Genomic DNA, 24,041 nt, shown 5'->3' on the forward strand with positions numbered 1-24,041 from the left:
ATGTATTGTACAATAATTGTAGTAGGGTTGATAACACTGCCGGGCTTATACTTTGCCACCAGAAAGAATTTAGTTATTAAATGATATCATAAAAATGATCATTATAAATACTTCATCAAATCTAAACCTTAACAGGTGACTGATCTAATGTGAGGTCTCGGAACGTCACTATTAAATATTTAATAATGTTGTTTTTTAATTTATTGCTATTATAAAATTCGTGAATTACAAACTACTATGTATGTAATAATTATAATGTAGGTAAGTATCCTTCGTTGACTCCGTGACTCGAAAAAAGTTAAGAAGCAGAGATTTGAATAATTCAAAAGAATGACTTACTTGTTTGGTGTACAAGGATCCAATGTCTCTTCACAGTTTCTTCCAGTGTGTGGCAGATCGCATACGCACTTGTAATCGTGGACCAAATCAATGCAAGATCCTCCATGGAGGCATGGGTTCTTAATGCAGTCATCTATATTCGTCTCACAGTTCGTTCCTGATAAATAACAAAAGTGTATCTCAGTATATTAATGCATATTGGAAATACAGGTAAAAATGTGAAATAACATCATTACAAGAGGTTAGTGATAATATCAGTAATCGGTTATTAAATTACATAACGAAATATTCTTACCGACAAATCCAAGGACACACTCGCATTTAAAAGCATTTAGTCTATCATGACAAGTGCCTCCATGTTGGCAAGGATTCGAGCCGCATTCATCAATGTCCGTTTCGCAACGTTTACCTGAAAAGATCACAAAATATTTAAACAAGGATAACATGAAAAGTGAGATATTTAACGTGGTTTATCTTCGAGTATCGAGTAGAATCAAAATAGGTAATCTAAATAAAACGCACCTCCATAACCAGGTAGGCAATGGCATATAAACTGGTTAACTCCATCTTCACATGAACCCCCGTTTACACAGGGGTTCGAAGCACATTCATCCACATCGGAGAGGCACCTGGAAACAAAAATATATTTATTCGAATCATTACTTGTATTAATATTACCAAGGCACAACGCCATCATTCACAAAACTTTACTTCAAATTGTGCAAATAATTCAAAATCAATCTAAAACTCGTACGCTTCCGTATGCATCGTTGTTCGCGTCCCAGATTTTTGCTGAAGACAACTTCATGCTTTATATAGGTATGCCTGGTAGGTGAATGACAGTTTTGAAATTATGATCAATTTCCATTGAGTATCCCTGAGCATCATCGTCCATAATATTAATGCAATTTTCTACACAACCTTCTACAATAATTTTATTGTGGATAATAAATAACCCATTTTAGACAATATTTTCTTCAAAGGTACCTACATCATTTGGTTACATCACAAAATAATATATTATATTATATTCCATACTGCTCAGCTAAGTAAAAAGACAGTGTTTATGGTTTTAGTTAAATGAGAATATAAGTTTTAAACTACATTTTCAGATTTCAGATTCGAATTATTGGATTGTTTTGACATAATCCCTAATTAATATACACTTCACACTAGACGTATTATTACTTAGCAGGGCAACATAGTGTATACATGATCAAATAGCAAGAATTGCTGTCATTTCTCACCTAGCATCATAATATCCCCTAGGGCAGTCGCATCGGAATCCGTTAATTTGATCAATGCAGTTTCCACCGTTGGCACAAGGATTGGAGAGACACTCGTTGATATTGGTCTCGCAATGTAGTCCAGTAAACCCGGCTTTGCACTCGCATGTATATCTAGATTCAGAGCGATAAAAACGTAAGTATATAATTTTGAAACTATACCAATGTACAAAAATGAAACAATGTTACGACAAGCATGCAGACTATTGTAAATAATTGAATAAGAACATCACTGCATTTTTTAAAAGAAATTATTATTCAATACAAAATGAATTTTTTGAAACATTTGTTCATGCATTTTCAGTCAATTAGGGCAATAAAAAGATTGTATTATTTAAAAATATACTTATTAAATCTTATTAATCTACCACAGATCAAATATCAATAAACAAACAATAACTGTAAACCAGCATTCATATTTTATCTCACTTACACTCGATAATCGCTGCGTGAAATAAAGATAAAAGACAATATAAGAAAACAACACGTAAATACATAACGGAGCACCCACCATGGAGCAGTGGTTCCTGATTATAACATTTGCTTGTTTTTTAATTAATATTTTTAAGATACAACTGAAATAAAAACACAGTATTTACCTATTAATCCCATCAATGCAGTGAGCCCCGTTTCTACACGGATTAGAGTAACATTCGTTGACGTTGATTTCGCAATTCTGCCCAGACGTTCCAGATTTACACCGACACTGATAGCCATTTATCATATCCTCACAGTGGGCTGCAAAATAATTCACATATGTATCACACATCGTCAGTAGGTAATATTCAAGAAAACATAAGACAACTACTTTACACAATCTTTTGATCTGCAGGATCAATGTAGTATCGATTACGGAAAGTACAAATATCATGTAATAATAAATAATATCCTCTATTTTACAACGTTTTTATTAGGTCGTATTCTTATTTGTCCGGTGGTTGTTTGTCCGGTACAAATCTTGCAATCGATTTTTAACTAACTTCCCGACTAGCCAGACATTTGAAACTTTTAGAATATATCAGAACAAGAAGCCAGCCAATGCATTTTTTTATACTTTTAGCCATTTTTAAGTAGAATTAAATTCATTTTCAGTTAATTCTGTTTTGTATGAAAAGTTATTTCGGAAGAAATCCGTAATCCAATCCACTATTACTGGTTGCTAGGGTAAATTATTAATATATACATACGTTACTATGGAAATCAATATGAGTGCCAAAATGACATTTCAGTATTATTTCTATCAAATACAATTTTCTTTGATCGTTTAAGCTAGTCAAGTCAAGTTTATATGATTCAACAGAAAATTTAAAAACGTTGTATATAAAAAGTTCTTTTTATCTTGTAATTATTTAGTCTCTGGTTTGATACACAAGCATACAAAACATGCTATTTATTTCAGTGAGATCATTTCATCATGTTTGTTTATAAGCTTGTCTGCCCATGCTTTTGATTTCTTTGAACTAACGTTACGTTTGAAGCAGGAAGGAAGCAAAGAATAAAATTTGATACGCATTCATCATTATACGAGACGTACCATTCATTCACACAATACATACGTCTTAATGATCACTTATTGTGGATATTAAGAATAAGAATAGAAAGCCAAAAAAGTATGGTCTATTTATTACTGGACGATCAAGAGGAATGTGGATAGGAGTACAATTGATGTAAGTGAACACAACTGGAATGTAATGTCTATATCCAACATTCCACAGAGAATGACCGATAAAATTTATCATTATCTAACCTCCAAACTGACAGGGATTCGATTCACACTCGTTGATCTGTGTCTGACACAAGTAGCCGGTGTATCCTGCATGACAACTGCAAGTAAAGCTGTTCTGTCCATCGATACATTCTCCCCGTTGGCACGGTGACGATTGACAGTCGTTGATATTTGTCTCACATGATGGACCTATAAAAGCAAACAAAAATGTATAATTTTAATACACAATAAGAAACATTACTATCATAATCATAGCCAGCAAAGCGTTACTCGCCAGAAGCAAAAAAACTACCCATACATTCAAAGAATATGAATATGTATACATTATTTAGAAATAATAATAGTTTACCTGTATATCCTGGTGGACATTCGCAAGAGTAACCAGCAATGGAATCGTGACATATTCCTTTATTACGACATGGGTTCGAGACACAGTCGTCTATGTTCACTTGACACCGGAAACCAGTAAATCTGAAAATTTTACATAACACATTAATTACCATTTTTTTTGTTAGGTACCAATAGACATATTATTGTGTTATTATTTTTAGGATAATATTAAAATTAATCTTGACAACTTACCCTATAGCGCAATTACACCTGAAGGTATTGATGAGGTCATTGCAGATTCCTCCATTGAGACAAGGGTTGCTTGCACATTCGTCAATGTCCACCTCGCATTGAGTCCCAGTAAATCCTATGAAAGGTAAAACATAAACATCAATTAAACATGAGTACTTGTATTCTTTTCTATAAATAGGTATCTACCAAAGATATTGGAGAAAACCTTCTAGTTTCAAGATGAAGCCTAAACGTACGAAACGTGAATCAACAAAACCACTAATTTTCATATAAACTCAAATCAGGAAGTGTAAGCGCAAATTTTTCAATTTTTCGATTTAAATGTGAAACAACTTGTAGATAAAGAAACGAATATTGCATAATGTACCTGTAAATCAAATATTGCCATTTTAATTTAGAATCTCCATTTTTCTTGACTACATGATATCTTTAAACCCTAATATGTATCTCCAAACTATGTCGTTTGCTCATACTATTGTTTCACACTCACGATGCAATATGACATAATATATTGAGTTCCATAGAGAGGAGCTTCTTTTGTATCTTGGTACAATCAGTATTGACGTATGTACTTGATTGATTATTTTTTCTCTCATGTTATTTATAGAGAAAGTAAGACAATTTTAGTATAATTTTAATAAACCAACGAATAATCAATCTACTAGAATCATATTATCTTGGCTATGATTTTGGTGCTGTATGCAGTATTAATGACAATAGTGGGGGTCGGAGGCGTCGATTTATTCCGCGGCTATCGTCGGTATATTGGTAAGATTGGTAAGGCTATAATTGTTATAAATATATAGCCAAAAATACTATTTATTTTCAGACAATCAGACTCATTTCATAACAATCATACAAATGCCTATTCCACAATTTAAAAAAAACTCACACGATTCACTATTCACATTTATCATATACAAAAATTGAAATGCAATATCAATTAACCAATAATAGCCAATTAATACATCTTGATTTGTAGCATTTAGCAACACTTTTTTTGTTCATATTAAAAATGTCTGAATCTTAATAAAACTGCTAATGCGCAAGAAATCATAGTGAATATTCCCACGCCACAATTTCAATGGAGAATGCATGATTTATATAAGCAACTGTTATGGGTAAATGTAACTTTTAAAGAAATTTCATTATAATAATAAAAAAACAAAACAATGGAGATAGTATGGGCAAAGTCTCACAGCACACCTAATGAATTGCATGCAAAACAGGCTGATGTAATGTCTTGATTGGGAATATATTATATCTCATATTATTATACTTTCTTACAACATTTTTATGAGTAGTTTTTTATTTAATTTTATGGATAATCATCCCATTAATGAAACACAGTAGGCAATGAATAATTTTATTCTACATAATATGTTAACTAGATAAAAAGTGTAGTTATGTCATTTTCAAACAATACAATAAATTTATCTTTCCTTTTTTCCTTGTTTGATAAATAGTTCGTAAAATTTCATTTCATACCACTAAAAACTAAATAAAGTCAGCCTTTTATTGTGTGTTTTTATACTAATAGCGCCTGTACTTCAATTTTATTCTACATAATATGTTAACTAGATAAAAAGTGTAGTTATGTCATTTTCAAACAATACAATAAATTTATCTTTCCTTTTTTCCTTGTTTGATAAATAGTTCGTAAAATTTCATTTCATACCACTAAAAACTAAATAAAGTCAGCCTTTTATTGTGTGTATTTATACTAATAGCGCCTGTACTTCAATTTTATTCTACATAATATGTTAACTAGATAAAAAGTGTAGTTATGTCATTTTCAAACAATACAATAAATTTATCTTTCCTTTTTTCCTTGTTTGATAAATAGTTCGTAAAATTTCATTTCATACCACTAAAAACTAAATAAAGTCAGCCTTTTATTGTGTGTATTTATACTAATAGCGCCTGTACTTCAATTTTATTCTACATAATATGTTAACTAGATAAAAAGTGTAGTTATGTCATTTTCAAACAATACAATAAATTTATCTTTCCTTTTTTCCTTGTTTGATAAATAGTTCGTAAAATTTCATTTCATACCACTAAAAACTAAATAAAGTCAGCCTTTTATTGTGTGTATTTATACTAATAGCGCCTGTACTTCAATTTTATTCTACATAATATGTTAACTAGATAAAAAGTGTAGTTATGTCATTTTCAAACAATACAATAAATTTATCTTTCCTTTTTTCCTTGTTTGATAAATAGTTCGTAAAATTCAGTCATTTCATACCACTAAAAACTAAATAAAGTCAGCCTTTTATTGTGTGTATTTATACTAATAGCGCCTGTACTACAATTTTATTCTACATAATATGTTAACTAGATAAAAAGTGTAGTTATGTCATTTTCAAACAATACAATAAATTTATCTTTCCTTTTTTCCTTGTTTGATAAATAGTTCGTAAAATTTCATTTCATACCACTAAAAACTAAATAAAGTCAGCCTTTTATTGTGTGTATTTATACTAATAGCGCCTGTACTTCAATTTTATTCTACATAATATGTTAACTAGATAAAAAGTGTAGTTATGTCATTTTCAAACAATACAATAAATTTATCTTTCCTTTTTTCCTTGTTTGATAAATAGTTCGTAAAATTCAGTCATTTCATACCACTAAAAACTAAATAAAGTCAGCCTTTTATTGTGTGTATTTATACTAATAGCGCCTGTACTACAAAACAGTTTACACGTAAAATTGCTGATTGTCTCACCAATCTCATTCTTCAAGCGTAAGCGAGACGCGTTGTTGTCATTGTATGGTGCTATTTGATAGGTTGTGAAAATTGGTAAACGTCAAAATGTTCTGCACATTCATGCATGCAATCTTGCAACTTGCACGATAATAAGTGTTCATGCATGCATTTTCTTGTTATGGCCGCGATAATAACGTACCGTCAGCAGTAAATCCATGCATGTGTAAACAGGCTACATATCTACATTTACAAGTCAAGCGTTTGATTATACCATTTTCTATATTCTAGAGACGTAGGTAAATAGTACATCGAAGTTGATTTCTCATTCTATCCAAAAATTACTTCATACAACCTACGCCCACGATTGACAAGTCAGTGTTAAAAAGTGCCGGAAGTTCGTACCGGAATTAGATGGCCGTATAGCATTGAAATCAAAAAATGACACATTCATGGAGAATTGCAAACAGTAATGTTCTAATTTTATTAGATTCAATAAAAACATTAAATTTGTTAGGTACGAATTGATACTTCTTATGGTTCTGAAAAAAAATCGGATGTAGCCTCTCTATTTAGACACTATTTTAAAAGATAAATCTCTTACCGGGCATGCAGACACATCTGAAGGTACCAGGGTCATCTAGGCAACTTCCGTCATTGTGACAAGGATGACTCTCGCATTCGTTAACGTTGGTCTCACAACGCGGTCCGGTGAAACCCTGCGTGCAGTTACATGCAAATGATCCAGGAGTATTGACGCAGATACCATCATGCTCACAAGGAGAACCTGCAACAGATCACAAGAAATGTTAATATCATGACATAACTATTATTTATAACCAAACAGTGAACTACCATAATAAAGAGAGTAATAAGAACTTTTTGTAATAAGTACAACACAGTAGCAATTTTAGTAGGGTTGAATTGGAAAGTACATAAATTAATATTTTGTGTCTGACAGCATTGAGTGCATCATTAGTCAACAAAAAAAGAAAGAAAGAAGGAGGCATATTGTTGACATCTTGCTGTAGTTGCTCACTTAAATATTATTATTTACATTCTTCAGTGAGTATTCATCTAAATAATGACAGTTCATCATAAAGAAAGCTTCTTTTAGGCTTGTAGCACTAATGCAGAGCGTTTTTATTTCAGTACAGCCCTAGAAAAAAAAATTCATAATCTAGCACAATGTATAAATTTAGCAAACCTTGTTCGCACTCATTGATATCCTCAGAACAGTCCATTCCCTTGTATCCGCTGGCACAGGAACAGGTGTAGGATCCGTTGATGGGGCTGGTATCGCAGATCGCATCCATGTGACAAGGATTAGAAGTGCAAGCATCATCCAAATGGCAGAGGAGACCTTAAAACAGAATTTATGATGAAGTTTATGAAACAAAATATCGAATAACCAAACCATTAAAGTAAATTTCATGCATCTATTGTAAATTTAATGATGCTGGATATCTGCTTCTTTGATTGAAAATAAATATCAATGATCACATGAGATGACAATAATATAATTTCAATGCGTTCCTGGTCAATATCAGCTGAGATCGGTCCACTAGGCCTCCCCTAGTTCTTTCCACTCTTATAGATCCCTAGTTCAAAACTGCCATATACATCCACCAAACTTGATAACTTTTCCAATCCGTCAAGTTTTAAGGTATTTGAACATATATTACATTGTAAGCCCATGTTTTACATACATGAGCATTAGTAGTACGCATTGGTTGAACACTATGCTTTAGACACAATAACAGGTAACTATTGAAGTTACAATTCTGCCGCCTAAATGAAGTCCATGCTGACTTATATATTAGTATTACAAGATTAATACAGTAATAATGCTTAGCTAGACCAAGAGGTTTAAAAGAGGAAGCAGTATATTATCTCACAATTTGACATAAAATACTTACCTACTAGAACAAATTCATGGTTTAAATTGTAAAAATATATAATATCTCACAGTGAATGTAAAGGCTACATTGGCAGATTCTCAAACCGATCGTATGCGCCGAACGTGAAATGTCACTTTTAATCGTTACCTAGGACTTTCGAGTGGTGGCCAGAAAAGTTTAATTTCTGTTTTTCGCAACGACTCACTCGACAGTCGTTAGCAGTTAGTTAGGTTAGGTTCCGTTAGGTAACGATTCCCTAGAACGTACGATAATTGTCGACCCAACCGTCAACGATCGAGCAAAAAATAGGGATTATTCTATTTACTACGATCCCAGGAAACATTTCACGATCAGGAACAATCAAAGCAGACAATCAGTGTGAGTAGTTGGATCTGATTGAATCTGCGAGTTTTACAGTGTAATTTAAGCTTTATGCGATGTTGACTAATATGAAAAAAAAATTGTTACCTGTCTTCCCAGGTGTACATCGACAGTAAAATGAGCCGACCCGATCGATACAAGTGGCTCCGTTGAAACAAGCTGCACCAGCACAGTCATCGATATTCACAGAGCAGTCGGGTCCCGTCCATCCATTCACACAAATGCATGAGTATCCTCCGAGAGAATTTGTACACGTGGCGCCGTTTTGACACACAGAAGGTCTGAAAATACATATCATAAATTAAAGAGACATTATTATTATTACTATTATGACAGTGATAATGCTAGCTTCCTTTTTATTGACAAGGCAGGGAAGATATTTATTAGGTAGAGATTTTATTGGTAATAAAAGATATTCTATAACAAAAGGCGCGGACATGGATAAAGAAAAAGAAGAAAAGATATACTGTATATGTGAATGTAATATGTATGTGTTAAAGTTTACACACCTCATAGAGCATTCATCCACATCGGTAGCGCAATGGCCTCCAGAGAATGTGGGCGGGCAACTGCAGCGGTACTGATTGACTTCATCTACACATGTTGCCCCATTCTGGCACAGATTACCGGGGCAGTCGTCGATGTTCTCTGCACAGTCTTTGCCTCGAAAACCTGGTGAAAAAAATATCGACGATATTAAAAGGGAATCATAGATTTAATTATAAAGAAGGAAAGGTTCTATTATTGGTGACAGTCACTAACCATAGTTTACTGATTGATGTATTTTGGCTATACAGTAAAACCTTGGATTATGAGTAAGTTGGTCTACAAGTTTTTTGCAGGAGCAAAAAATTTTAGAAAATTTAACTTGATAATGAGCGATGTCTTCTTACAATACAAGAAGTATATATACGCTTTGTCTCTGTCTGTCTCTGTTTCTCTCTCTCTCTCTCTCTCTCTCTCTCCTTGCTGAGATATCCTCAAAGGGAAGCCAAAAGAAAATTTCATTGGATAGTGTTCTCGTTAAAGTAACACAATAAGATTCCAGTGAGCCGACATTTTATAGCAGTGATTCAGTTAGTAGCAGTGAAAGTCGTCCTACACAATAATTATACATAAGGTAAGTCGGGGGAATATGCCTAATGGGGGAAGACGCCAAAGCTCAAATAATTTATTAGTCCATCGCCAAATATCGCTACAGTAACCATTTTTAGGATCGGTCATTAGTACCGGAGAACACATGCTAGGCGTTGGTCCTGTTAAATTTTAAATAAAAAAATACGCTTATAAATGGGGGAAGATGCCATTTCGACTATTTTTGGTCATTCACTACCACATATTTTAGTATTTTGCAAAGCCTCATTATTGCGCCATTTGCAAGGGATATTACATTGATAAAGAAGGTCATACGGTTGATTGGATTGCATGTGTAAGATGCCAACAATGGCTACATGCAACAAGCATGTCCAATTCGGACATTTGCGACCTGTGTTCGAAGTCTTAATTTTTTTTAGTTTGTGGCATCTTCCCCGACAAAGTGGGGGAAGACGGCATTTTTAGTTTTATTATTTTTTATATTTGTTTTTATTGTTCCAGTTAACTTTTTAATAGTATTGCTGCTAAAAAGTATAATTAAGTTTTTTCTAATATACCTGTTTTTATTTTGAATATAAATATATTATTTTACAATCAGTAATCCGTCAAAGTAAAAATTAGGCGTATTCCCCCGACTTAGCTAACATACTTTATATTTAATTTAAATAATAAAAATATAAAAAGGTATTTTATATATGAATATATTTTGGGTTTGGAACTAATCATCTGAGTTTCAAATATTTCTTATGGAAAAATTCACTTTGATATTACGAGGGTGGGTCAATAATTCCTTAGAAAAAAGCATTAAAACAGTTTTTATTTTTGTATTTTTTTTTATTTCTCAACATAATCTCCTTGGAGCTCAATACACTTGGTTAGACGTTTCTCAATTTTTTTTAAACCGTCAGAAAAATAAGTTTTCGGAAGGTCCTCAAAATAAGCATTTGTCCGATCGATGACTTCTTCATTTGAAAAAAAACGTTGTCCACTTAGCCATTTTTTTAAGTTTGGGAAAAGGAAAAAGTCACTGGGGGCTAAATCTGGCGAATACGGTGGGTGGTCGACCAATTCGAACTTCAATTCTTCAATTTTAGCCATTGATCGTAAACATGTGTGAACACGGGCATTGTCCTGATGAAAGAGGATTTTTTTCCTGTTTAAATGAGGCCGTTTTTCTTCAATTTTGTTTTTTAGCTGGTCCAATAAAGATGCATAATAATCCCCTGTTATTGTTTTTCCTTTTTCCAATCTCGGGAGTATAGTGGTGTATCCATGTTTCATCTACAGTCAGAAAGCGACGAAAAAATTCATCCGGATTGCGTTGCATGAGTGACAACAGGGCTTTAGAGGCCACCACCCTATTGCGTTTATTGTCGACTGTGAGCAAACGCGGCACCCATCTTGCAGAAATATTTTTCATGCCCAATTTGTCATGTAAAATAGAAATGACGCTACCTTTTGAGATCCCTGTAACCTCAATTATCTCACTCAACTTTAATCTTCGGTCACTTAACACCATATCGTGGATTTTATTGATCATTTCTGGTGTAGTCACCTCTACAGGACGTCCTGAGCGTGGTTTATCCTTTGTTGATGTACGACCACGTTTAAATTCATTTAACCAGTTATAAATAGTTGCAAGTGAAGGAGCAGATATGCCGTGAACTAAATCCAACTCATTTTTTATTTCCTTTGCTGTTAACCCTTTTATATTAAAATGTTTAATAACAGCTCTAAACTCAATTTTCTCCATTTTCCATTTTTCCATTTTCCACAAGCAAATTTTTTTTTTAAATGTACGAGAAACACACAACAATCCGACCAATCTGATTGAAACTTCGCAGCATACTGAATCGGTAGTACCGCTGCATGAAAACAAACCGCTTACAGTACTAGTCGCGCCACCTGTCGGCTTTTCTAAGGACTTATTGACCCACCCTCGTATATGAACGTTTTGGAACAGTTTAAATAATTTTATGCTCGCAATTATTCATATTAAGCCACGTTGCCACGATCCAAGTACACTTGGACCGAGTGCCATCCAAGTGTACTTGTATGAGACATCTTCACACTAATTATTCCTATCCAAGCTAACTTGGATGAGTAGGACGCGGTCCAAGTAGCTTGGATAGGAATAATTAGTATGAAGCTGTCACTTGGATGGCACTCGGTCCAAGTGTACTTGGATCGCACTTGGACCATGTCAAAGCGGCTTTATGCAACCTATATTTAAAAGACTTTTTAGTATAGTGTCGGATACATACTAATACAATTAAATTTATTTATTTAAACACATCAAAGTGAACATGTATGTCATAAAACTATGAGGAGCATACCAAGTGAGATCAACAGACCCTATTTGTAAAAATCGGTGTGTGTACTTATGTACGCGCGAAGTTATTTTCTTTGGCATAACAAAACAAAAAATATTATCCTAAACTGAAAAAATATGTATTTTTGTGTATGAAGTGTATTGTAAATTTACAACATAACATTGTTTGAATTATTTACCAACTCAACATTCACAAAATTTATTTATATATAATTTTACTCTTAAATAATACTTACATAAATATAGCCTGAAATCTTAATGAATAATCATAATAATAAATTGTGTTGCATCAGCGCGCGCAACTTCCGTCACACGCCAAATGCGTTACATCGGCGTCACACGCCAAAAATACACTGATCTGTTTTCCCAAACGCGCCAAAAGAAGTATAACTTCAATAAATTATAAAACAATGGAAATATATTATTTGGATTATAAATAAACACAAAATGATCTCACATACTTAAGTGGATATATCAATATGCATTACGAGAAAACAAAAAATAATTACTGTTGCTCCCAATTTCTTAGATTAAGAGCCACACAGATTAACACTAGCAAGAAAGGGAAAAGTTCTCAGCCATTATCAACCAGCTGCAGTAAATAATATTGCAGGCAAGATAATTTACTAGGTAAGAAAATTGTGTCACAGAATTAAAATGACTTGTGGTTCCATGTAATTTTATTATTCATAGGCCATAAAAATCGAAAATAAAAAAAGAATAGATTCTTCCCATAGGCGGCATAGACAAAAATTATGTATCACATTAAAATATGAGTGGGTGGGTAAATACATAATTCGAGGCATGTGTTTTCGAGTTCAAAATTCAAATTAAAAAAATAGTCATCTCATCACTAAGGCCTGACATGACAAGCGCGTACATTGTAAAGAGCAGTGGTTTACAAAATATATTTATTTATTATTATAATAAAATTGAAGAAACAAAATTATTTCAACAAACGCAAATGGACTGTACCCGAGAGGTAGAGTGAAATTGTGCAAATGTTTTCGTCTGTCATTCGTTTTTTAGCTATGAATTTATTTGAATTAAAATCGCGTTCGTTAAAAAATAGATAATTTCGTGATTTGACACGGCTGAAAAAGTTGCTAATTTCGATTAGGTAACCCAGATTACCCCTCAGCGGGACTATTCTATAAACAAGCCTCCTTTCGGTCCGCTACGGCAGCTAAATAGGGTAGGAAAGTATCGAATTATGAACACTTATTGTAACAATTACAATGAGTAAACCGTCTGAACTGTCAAAACTGTCTATCTCGGTCTAAAATTTATCACAGCCAAGAGAGGTGCTGTTGAAACATAGTACTTATGGTAACAATTATAACTAAATTATTGTAATTGTTACAAAAAGTGTTAATAATTTGATACTTTCCTACCCTATTTAGCTGCCGTAGCGACCAAAAGCAGCCTTTTGTATAGAATAGACCTGCAGGTAGATATACGCAGAAAATATATAATCACATTGACAAGTTGTCATTAAGAATAGGTTTTCTATTCAAATTTCAGAACCATACACCTGGTTTACAACATGATCTGCAATAGATATAAATTACCTAACTTTGTCAAAATATTAGTATTCTCAAGGTAGTAAGGTGGTTGTAGAACTTGTAGACCCCAAAGGCAAAAGAACACAAAGCAATCATTGATCTCTTTGAAATGTGGTATTGGCGACGAGTACTTCGAATTCCTTGGACAGAGCTCTGAACTGAAACACTCTTCGCTGTGGCCTGAACCCCTGAGGGAAGGTTGAGGGCCGCGAGGGGTGGATACTTGGTCGCTTAGATTGCTTAGAAGATGGCTGTATTCGGGGTGGATCAGAGTGGTTACGATCATCAGCAATGAGGAAACGACCGAAAAGAAGAAGAACTTTTTAATCTAATTAGCAATGGGCTGGTGGAAAATTATATTGTGTACATGGGAGCCTTATTTAAAAAAACACTTTCGGGAATAAGCAATTTATGATTTTTTATGTTGTTTTAAGAATAATTTTGTTGTGAATATAGAAACAAAGTGTCAATTGGGCAGACATGATAATTTAGATACGAAATCTGTACCTAACTCATTTTCGACAAATTTGAGCTTTGGTACAAATATTGATGTTTGACTTCATACTTTGAATGAGTTTTTAAAAAAAAAATAGAAAAATAGGTTCCCAATTTCAAAATGGTATGTGGTTACACTTTCAGATAGTAATCTAAGAAATATGTTACGAGCTGTGTCATAAATGGACATCATATCCCACACTTTAGAAACAGTTGCGACAACATAAAAAAATCCGTATGAGACATTTTATAATATGTTTTATGGGACACTTATATTATGAGAAACATTTTTTTGTGTCCCTTTCCTTGAGAATGAAATTTCAAATTCACGGTTCAGCAAACGGGTCCAGAATACGATTTTAATAAAATTACAATAAAATCAAACTCACGTAGTTACGTTAAGATCTAATAAAGATTACGGAAAAAATCATTCGCAAATAAATCTAACTGAAAACAAACATCGAGAGAAATCTCGAGGAAAATTTACATATTTGGAAGAATTGTGTGTGGGCGTTAAGACATAAAAATCACTTTATGTAGTAAAAATGAGGATTCTATGTCGTTTTTTTTATTAAAACTAAACCGCCACGATTGGCAATAGCCAATTAAATTAACAATTCAACTTTGGTTGAAAAACTTAGGAAAAGTAAAGTAGAAAAAGGAAATGAAAGAAGAGAGGTATGGGTAACAAAGAGATAACATCCTCCGGTTGCGTTTTCGCGCGAGTTGAATGCACTACCGAAATTAAACGTAGTGTTGAAAGGTATAACAAATTTGGACGGCAACCATCGTTCATATTTAATTCAACTAGTACAGGCCAAGATGAACATTGTACAAAAAATGTTCATAAATTTAAAATGTTTTGATACAAATGCTCACGTTTTTATGTATTCCGCCGTGGATGGAAAACGTGTGTAAAAATACAACCAAATGTGGCCATACTTCGAGGAAACTTATAAGTGTTTCATCGAAAAGTTATACGTTGTTCACTATCTATATCTAAACATTCTAAACTACAATATGGCAATGTTTGTAGGTTTGGATATATTGGACGATAGTTTCAAACAAATAATTTAGTACGAACATTTGTAGTTGGAGAGTTTTAGAGATATTTAGAGATATTTGAATAATGTGTGCACCGACAGATGTATCTTGGTGTTGGGCATTACGTAAGACATTGAAATCTCTAAAATTTTGGTTTTTTGCGCACGTACGTTAATAATGTTTTTATGTAATACTATTTTAAACTGCGATTTTTAAATAAATACTAAACAGGTAGGCGATGTCGTCTGTTCGTAAACATTAACATCATTAAAATATACCTATAGCATGTATGACAAAATCGCCGGAGCACAAAATCCAAACTACGTAGGTACCTACTTCAGAACGTCTTCATCGAACAGTGTAGTATTCGTGTCATGGTGTGGTATGATTATTGATTACAGTGAGCAATAGATACAGTGATACAATGGATGGACTATTTTCGAAGCAATTGATTGAAATTGAAAAATTCTGGCAGCACGAAATCGGGACCCGTGTTACCCCTTATCGGACAGAGCTAGACTAATACCGGTGCAGCGCTGAAACAATGCGGTAACGGGCCCTGTCATTATCGGTAATAAACATTACACACGTTTCGAACACAGGTAAGATCGGCTAAGCTCTGATATTAGAACAGGTAAAGCTTTGTTATTCTAATGATAACTATTCGTATTGTATTGTGTATGTAAAATTTCCAAACCTCAGTTGATTGAGACGCGATAAGAAAAAAATACGCGGATTTTACGTTTCTCTTTTCTACTGTTAAAAAAAGATTTATGTTAAATATTTACAAAATGCATCATGTTAGAATTATTATCGAAGTGCCCTGTGCTCCTCTGATCCTATTTTGAGCTAGTTTAGTAAAGATTCTTGGGCCACTCCGTGGTAAACTGCAGTGTCTGCAATGAGCTGGATATCGTGACAATTATAATGATACAGAGACTTCGAAGGGTGGGATTATATAGAAAAAATGTACAATAGTTACATAGTCGTCCGTTGCTCCTGAGATACTCTCGTCACAACATTCAAGAGCGCATAACAATCGTCACGCCACAGAATACGTGGCGGTTGGTAGAGGGAAAACGACGGGGGACCACGACTCCGGTGGTTGACGAACCATAAATGGACCTGCAGATTCTCGATGTGCCCAACTGGTGCTCCAGGGCAAGTGAGAGGAGACTGCGGAAAGTAATATTGGAAGCGACCAGAGCTTACACCAGACTGTAACGTCATTGATAATAATAATATTATATCTGTCAGATCTAGTTTCCGGCATAGAATTTAAAAAGATATCCATCGAATAGTGGTTGGCGACAATGATCATTCTATCAATACAATAAATAAATAGGAGATCATTTATATACTGAAACCGCATGTGGTTTTAAGCCGTGTGCCATACTAAACTAATGATTTCTGTTCATGGAAATATATTCACTGAGTATATATATACGAGGACACGATAAGAAATAAAACTATTAAAAGTTTCAATGAAATTCCTATTGCTGCAATTTGTCGGACATTATCATGTGGGAGCTTCTCTGTGAGTTGAGAAGTAACTTTGAGTTAGACGCGTTGATGTAACTCTACCCAGTAGTGATGATTTGAAGCGTGTTATCACACAGCATCCATCAAGACGGCTTCATCGCGGCATGTGATGATGAGTCGATAACTCGTCTGCACGCTGGAATACACTGGCATCTTTGTTTTATATCACTGTGGTAAATCCACGCGCATCTTCGCATTAATGACGGGTGGAAGGGTGAGAAATATTCAGTATATAAATTTGAGTCGCAGGCCAATAAAATACGGCTGATAATCAGTAATAAAAGGTTTGTTTTTGGGGATATCTGTATTAATATAATAAACTGTACCTATCTAAATTTACTCGATCGAACATCGAGATTGCACATTTGAGTAGGGTAAATAATACGCACTTAGTATTGAGTGAATTAAATGTCAATAATCAGACAAAATCATTATAATAATGTAATTAATTGAGGTAGGCATTTACTTAATAGAATTCCAGTTCACAATAATATAATATTGATAATATTAAACAGCACAAATTTATAATTAACAATTGAAGAAGATTTAAGAATGTAAAATTCTGATTATTGAACATACATAATTTCGAAAACACTTCTGTGAAAATATATTATAACCAATAGAAAAAATCTTTTTGAAAAAAGTAAGACACCACGCATGAATCGAACCTGCATCTCTCGGGCACCCATGCACAGGAGGTTCGATTCCTGCGGGGGTGTCTAAACGTCTTATTTGTTTTTGTTGAATTTAACTGTCGCGCGCAGGACAATCTATTTTTGCTTAAAAGTCGGGACGTCTGGCAACTCTAGTAGGTAATGTACCTACATTACATAAAATATAAGCCTGTGCAATACGACACCTGTGATTAGTAAAGACCCCACAGTAAAGATGGTTTTTTCTAACTAAACAGTGATTATCGGTACATAACTAATTTACTATACCGTACAGTAAATTAATGTAAAGAGAATCGGTACAAATCGAGTATTTAACGGGGAAGACAGACTTTAATTATTTAAAGATAGGTATTCAGTGTTTTATTTTTAGTTTGTAGAGCATTAGCAAACGCAAGACACGGAGTATTAGAGAATCGATATATTTATACGGTGGATGTGAAGCAGTTTCGATCGGACAGAAGTGGGCGTAGTTGCGTCGTGTCTCGCCTGGGGACACAACAGACCGAGGTTCGATTCCCGCCCGGAGAACATCTCAACGGTTTGTATAATACAACTTACCATTACCTACCGACCGGCGACTGAAGCGCTGATCAAACTGCGAGGAAAGTAGTCTAGATTAATATTCTGACTTCATTAATCATCTATTGATCCACTTTGATTCCATTTTACAATAATTATGTACCTATTCTATTCAGTATTTATATTGTTATTCACTCTTCGGCACAGTGTGACATCAATATTTGACTGGCAATGAACATAATATACAATTCTCAATCAAGGACCGCAGTTCCCCCACAAACTCGTCTCCGTCATATCCTTTTAACCGGCATGGCTTCCTTTATGAAGTTGACTGATTGGCCAATGTGATTAAAAAACTGAAAGACCCACAACAAGGTTGTAAGCTTCACGCGGCTGGTGTTGACAATTTCAGGTATTCGTATGCGTGATTATTGAGGCATGGTTAGATTCACAAACTTATTAGAGACCCTATTACCAACGGTTCATCGATAATCACAATACTACAAAACAATAGGTACTTGTATATTGGCGACTCTGTTTCCTCACAAATAATTCGATTTAGTGTCTTCTTCGTAATTTAAGTTTACCCACAATTAATGAGTTACAACAAATCTTGATTTTTCTTTTTGTCCTGAATTAAATATAATAAATAAATAATACATATTTTTTTAAATCCTGGAATTAGAATTATCGTCTGAGGCCAATTAACAACGATGTGAACCATTCATATATCGCGTTGTCCCTGAGATTCCCTGTAAAAGTCTATTTCAGACAGTACACTTTAAACACTTGTTCCGTTCATAGTTAATCTTCACTTTGGTATTGTTATTCTAAATTATGTATTACTATTTATTAAATTATTATGTTTTACTATTGTATAAGTTTATTATTGTTTTGGCACACATAATATTGTCTGCAGAAACAGATAAATAAATGGTAGCAATGGAGCCGAGTATTAGAAAACGAAATACAATACATCAAAAATATAGTCAGGGATCATCACACTACATCAAAATCAACTAAACATCACCCCTATGGATAATGATTTCTTTATATCTATAACAAGCCTACCATGGTTTCAAATAGTTAACCAAGTTTACTTGAACGCGTACCATATATTGTTTTATCTCAAATAATATTATATTAAGCAGTATCCATTTTAAAAGAAACTGTATCGCTTATATCTTACGAAACGACAATGGAACTGAGAGAAACAATAAACTAAGGTAACAGAACGGATAAAAAAATCAATGAATATAAGAAACCGACATTAAGTGCTCAATAATTCATTCAAGTCTTTTTCTCTTCATTATTTTATTATTAGTAACAAATAGCGTTGTTGGCCGCAAAGGTTGAAAGTCGCTGGGAGAGCTGAACGCTGCATAGTAAAACGATCCCCGAGGCGATCTCGAGCAGCAAGTCAGACTTGCAGAAAACAGCGGTGCGCAAACCAGGGCTCGCAGAATGCCGATAAATCAGTGTACCTATCTTAGTAATTAATATACATAATATATATTTTTTTAGTTATCCATATTCTATAGTGACATATTACGGCGATATTTAATTTAAGAAACGAGCAAACGATCTGTAAGTATTGTAACAAACAACATATCCACATGCCCGACTGACGATTATTGGATCGGCCATCAAATGTAACCCTACATCACCCGATTAAATAATGTTATGTGATCAATGATCATTGACATAAGTACATATTATTATTGTAATAGAGTAATAGACGAAATGATATTAAAAGATAAAATGGCTACAAAATTGCAGTCTATCCTGAAGTTTAGTCTGCCAGAATCATTCAATATATTTTTTATTATTTCCTAATACTATAGTAACGGAAAGATGAACTCCACCAGCATTGTAATAAGAGCAGGGCGTAAGAGCTGAATGTAACTGCGTTAACATAGATATATGTCAATTAAATTGCATCATTGGGTGTAAAACAAAATAAAATAATTTATATATTTTAAAGACAATTATTGTTATAAATACGTATTTTGACAATATTTTGACGTATTCTGCAAAACGTAGATCGCCTGGCATTGAGGTTAATCCCTCCAAACCAAAACACGCCCCGCACCACACTCGGTCTTAATCGAGCGTATCACGGGACCCTACAGTGGCAATGTGAAGCATATATTTCAATTTTGCCTGGGATTGCCCTGGAAGAAAATACCCAAGACTGAGGTTACTACGCTGAAAGTGAGCTCTCACTGAGTTTAAAGAATTTACTCTAAAAAAAGCACATGGATATTATGAAAAAGAAAATGAATTCAAGGTATATATAACAAAGAAAACGAAGCTAATCATACGGACAGCAAAAAAATATGTGAAGAGATCTTCACGCCCGCAGAAAGACGCCGCAATTTTTTTTAAATGCAAGATAATTGGCCTTAGTAGCAACCAAGTCGGACGGCCTGATGGGCCCAACAGGTCCTGATACCAACCAAATTGGAAGTCTGACTTATTAGAATGTAGATCAGCAGGCATGGCTAGTCAACAGTTTGGCATTCGTGCGGCGGAAGGCAGACATGGCCAACAGGCCGGTCCCCGCGCGTATGGCGAACGTGAGAAAGCATTGTTACGGAGAGTGGAGGGATCCGACCCGCCCCGCCCGAGCGACAACTTCCCAACGGAGCAGCGGACTTCTTGCATGCTCCTATTACTATTAGACGCTAATGCAATTATTATTATTATTGCTGGGATTGCAACAATGGACGGCGGAAAGTGGACTGGCTGCCAATGCGGCGAAAGGGCAGACACAGTTGCGGAATCATTATTTATTATTAACACATTTTTACAAGTGTGAAATTTTACAGCGGCTGTTATAAACGAACGGACTGTATTAGCAAGTACATAATACATACACAAGCCATCGATGGTTTTGCGTCAATACAATTAAATGTCCGTGCGAATATACTATACTAATTGGACGCGTTATGTATGCATCAGGGTTTGTTTACACGAGATTAGTACTAATCATTAGTACGTACTCGCTAGTCGCCCTAATACCAACACGTGGTAAACATTTATTTTACAATACAAATAATAAACTATAAATAACTTAATGATGACTACTCGAACTGTCTCATTTACTAATAAAACGGAATCCAAAACCTACACGCGCACTGGTTAAACCTAGGGCGGCAGGTTATATGAAAGTATGGTGAAGCAGGCAAGTATGGGGGAAAAATATGGTGAGGCAGGCTGGTAATCAATTTGCGGCAAAATTTCCACGTTAACATTATACTATATGGGTACGTTATAATGACCAAAGGAAAACCTCCGTGATGCCCTGAATTGTTTATTATCGTGTAGCTATGTCTCGTAAGTTGTCGGCTATTATTGGCCGGCTTCATTCAGTTGTATGTGAAAGCCGATTCCTTGCCCCTCTTTTTTTTAAATACCTCTATGGGTTAAGCCATAGAGGTATTAAATAAAGGTTAAACGTATACCCATCGACATTACTATGTCAACGTTGTACGTGCGTGTGGTGAGTATACGATTCATAACTTTGCATTCCGGCTCTAGAATAAAAATTATGTAATATATTATTATAAAAATAATTGTATTACAAATTTATTATCTATTTATTTATTTGTTACTACATAAAATAATCTTTTTTTTACTTTCTTTCGACCATGTCCGATCCTAATAGGATCATATGGGCCTCCACAGAGTAGAGGTTTGTATTGACAGATTTTGTTTTTTACGAGAAATGGATGTCAGCCACTTGCTCAACCTATTAGGTCCGTACCCTGACACACACAAATTGAAAAACAATATGTGTACTTGCCAGACCCAGGATTCGAACCTGGGACCCACGGCGTTATAGTCCAACGCTTGAGCCGCGCGGCCCTACCACACTAATACAAGTGAATATCATTTGATCTAATTTTATGCGAGGTAATCAGGAAAAGAGGCGTATCAGTGTAGTAAAAAGTGCAAAGTTATAAAACGTATATAGGTATATTACTCAACATTAGACTGGAACAGTAAACGCTACTTCTAGAATAAAACTGGACCGCTGGAGTGAAATGAAATACATAAATTTAAAAAAAAAAACTTAAATGCCAAAGACCTTCACTAAGAGGTATCTGGAGGAGAAAAAAGAAACTCATAATAAACGATCAATAAAAGCTAATGATTGATGACACGGTGACAGCCAACATCATTAGTACCTAATATATATAATACTGCTTCTAGCAATCACGCTAAAATATTTAGGTGAATGACCACAGACGATTAGCGCCACAACTAGAAGCAGATACATACTTTGTTTAAAACTAGCTAGTTATTTTGAAATTAGTTTAATAGATTCTGTAGTGGTGATGAGGCTTACCTTCAGGACACTTGCATTCGTAGGAGAGAGTTTCCACCGTCCTGCATTTGCCGTTGTTCATGCATGGAGATGGGTCACAGGGAACGTACTCACTCTCGCAGTCTTTACCGGTGTAGCCTGGGTCACAAATACACCTGTAAAAAAAATATTTAAATTAGTACACAGGTGATCAGAAGAATTATACAAAATTAACACCAATCATCGGAGAGTTTGTATGAATAGTAGTGGTCTATCTTTTGCCTCACTTTTATATTATTATATTTAGTTCCACATTATGGATTGAAGATTTCCGTTAACATCTTTGTACATAAAGATAAATTCAATGACTTACGAATTTAAGTTTTCGTAAAATCTTCACAATCTGATTTATATTACTTACGGTTAGTTAGTTATCTTATTCAAAAAGTGCGTAACATTCAAATAATGGTCGAAATAAAAACTTTAACCGTAGTAGGTAACTGTCGTAAGTAAGTATAAAATAATAGAAACACAAAGATTCATTGGAAGTTCGTAAATAACCAACAGCAATTAATCAGTGTAAGTAGTGACGGTAGTTTTCGTTTTAGATATCTACTATCAATGTCTTATTTTCGTATGGAAATTACGACAATTGGGATATATTATATTATAATATACATATTAGCATATAGGCTCATTGACTGGAGTAAAAATTTAATAAATGCGAAATCGTGGCATGTGCAAACTGACATGTGGATTTTTGTAAGTGGTTCAGCTTACCCTCAACGAGTATAAATATTTTTCTCTTATAGTCAATTATAGTGTATGGATTTACATATTCCATTTCTAACTTCATTCAATCATGCCAGAATTTTAAGTGAATATCGTGCCCTAAAATTGATATTTCTCGGCAGAATAACCAAATGGTGGTCGAAATAGTTTGTTTCTTAAAGTATAATAGGTATACGAAATATCTGCATGACGTGTATTGTTCAATGTTGTTTCTTCATCAAAATATGTTGATACGTAGGTACATTTTTATCATATTATGTATATGCTAAAAAGACGGATATATTACTTTATAATTGCATAAAAAAATATTTAACGGTTATTATTTTTAAATCACTAATTATATCCGCATAAAAAAAATAGATAGCAGTAAAGGAAAAGAAAACAAAACCTTTCGGCCATCCATTATAATCATTATGTACACTTCCATCAGATAACTAGATACGATACTTAAACTAAAAATAATAATTATTATTGCCATGAAAACTTTGCGATGCTAATTTATCACTAAGCATACTCATATAGCTAATGAAAATAGGTGAGAAAACAGCCCAATAGAGGGATCAGCGATATGTAAGTATCAAAATAAATGTGCAAAACAAGGCTTAAATCTAAATGAGAACCTTTATGGCGACAACCGTATCTTTGACTGTCTCCCCGTCCGGTCTCGTGTACCGAACATGGAAATACGTCAATCGACTGAAAATCATGGTATGGCACACCCAACGTGGCGAAATGCAAAGCAT

At 34.1% G+C, this 24,041-nt stretch overlaps 1 protein-coding gene across 1 annotated transcript in view; it reads right to left on the reverse strand.

The window, feature by feature from the left end:
* N (neurogenic locus Notch protein) overlaps positions 1–24,041 on the reverse strand; it is a 203,564-nt gene that overhangs the window by 17,568 nt on the left and 161,955 nt on the right. Inside the window, exons 5-17 of the mRNA XM_085946764.1 lie at positions 22,549–22,682; positions 9,438–9,600; positions 9,016–9,209; positions 7,854–8,009; positions 7,251–7,433; positions 3,934–4,048; positions 3,701–3,822; positions 3,373–3,540; positions 2,225–2,363; positions 1,587–1,739; positions 862–968; positions 635–748; positions 340–496 (exon numbers count right to left, since the gene is read on the reverse strand). Coding sequence (XP_085802890.1) covers positions 340–496; positions 635–748; positions 862–968; positions 1,587–1,739; positions 2,225–2,363; positions 3,373–3,540; positions 3,701–3,822; positions 3,934–4,048; positions 7,251–7,433; positions 7,854–8,009; positions 9,016–9,209; positions 9,438–9,600; positions 22,549–22,682 — 1,905 coding nt within the window. The remainder of the gene's footprint in view (positions 1–339; positions 497–634; positions 749–861; positions 969–1,586; positions 1,740–2,224; positions 2,364–3,372; positions 3,541–3,700; positions 3,823–3,933; positions 4,049–7,250; positions 7,434–7,853; positions 8,010–9,015; positions 9,210–9,437; positions 9,601–22,548; positions 22,683–24,041) is intronic.

This window comes from Rhyacophila brunnea, unplaced genomic scaffold, assembly GCF_057557595.1.
Source record: "Rhyacophila brunnea isolate RB1 unplaced genomic scaffold, BYU_Rbru_1.0 scaffold_2, whole genome shotgun sequence".
NCBI classification, from domain to species: Eukaryota; Metazoa; Arthropoda; class Insecta; order Trichoptera; family Rhyacophilidae; genus Rhyacophila; species Rhyacophila brunnea.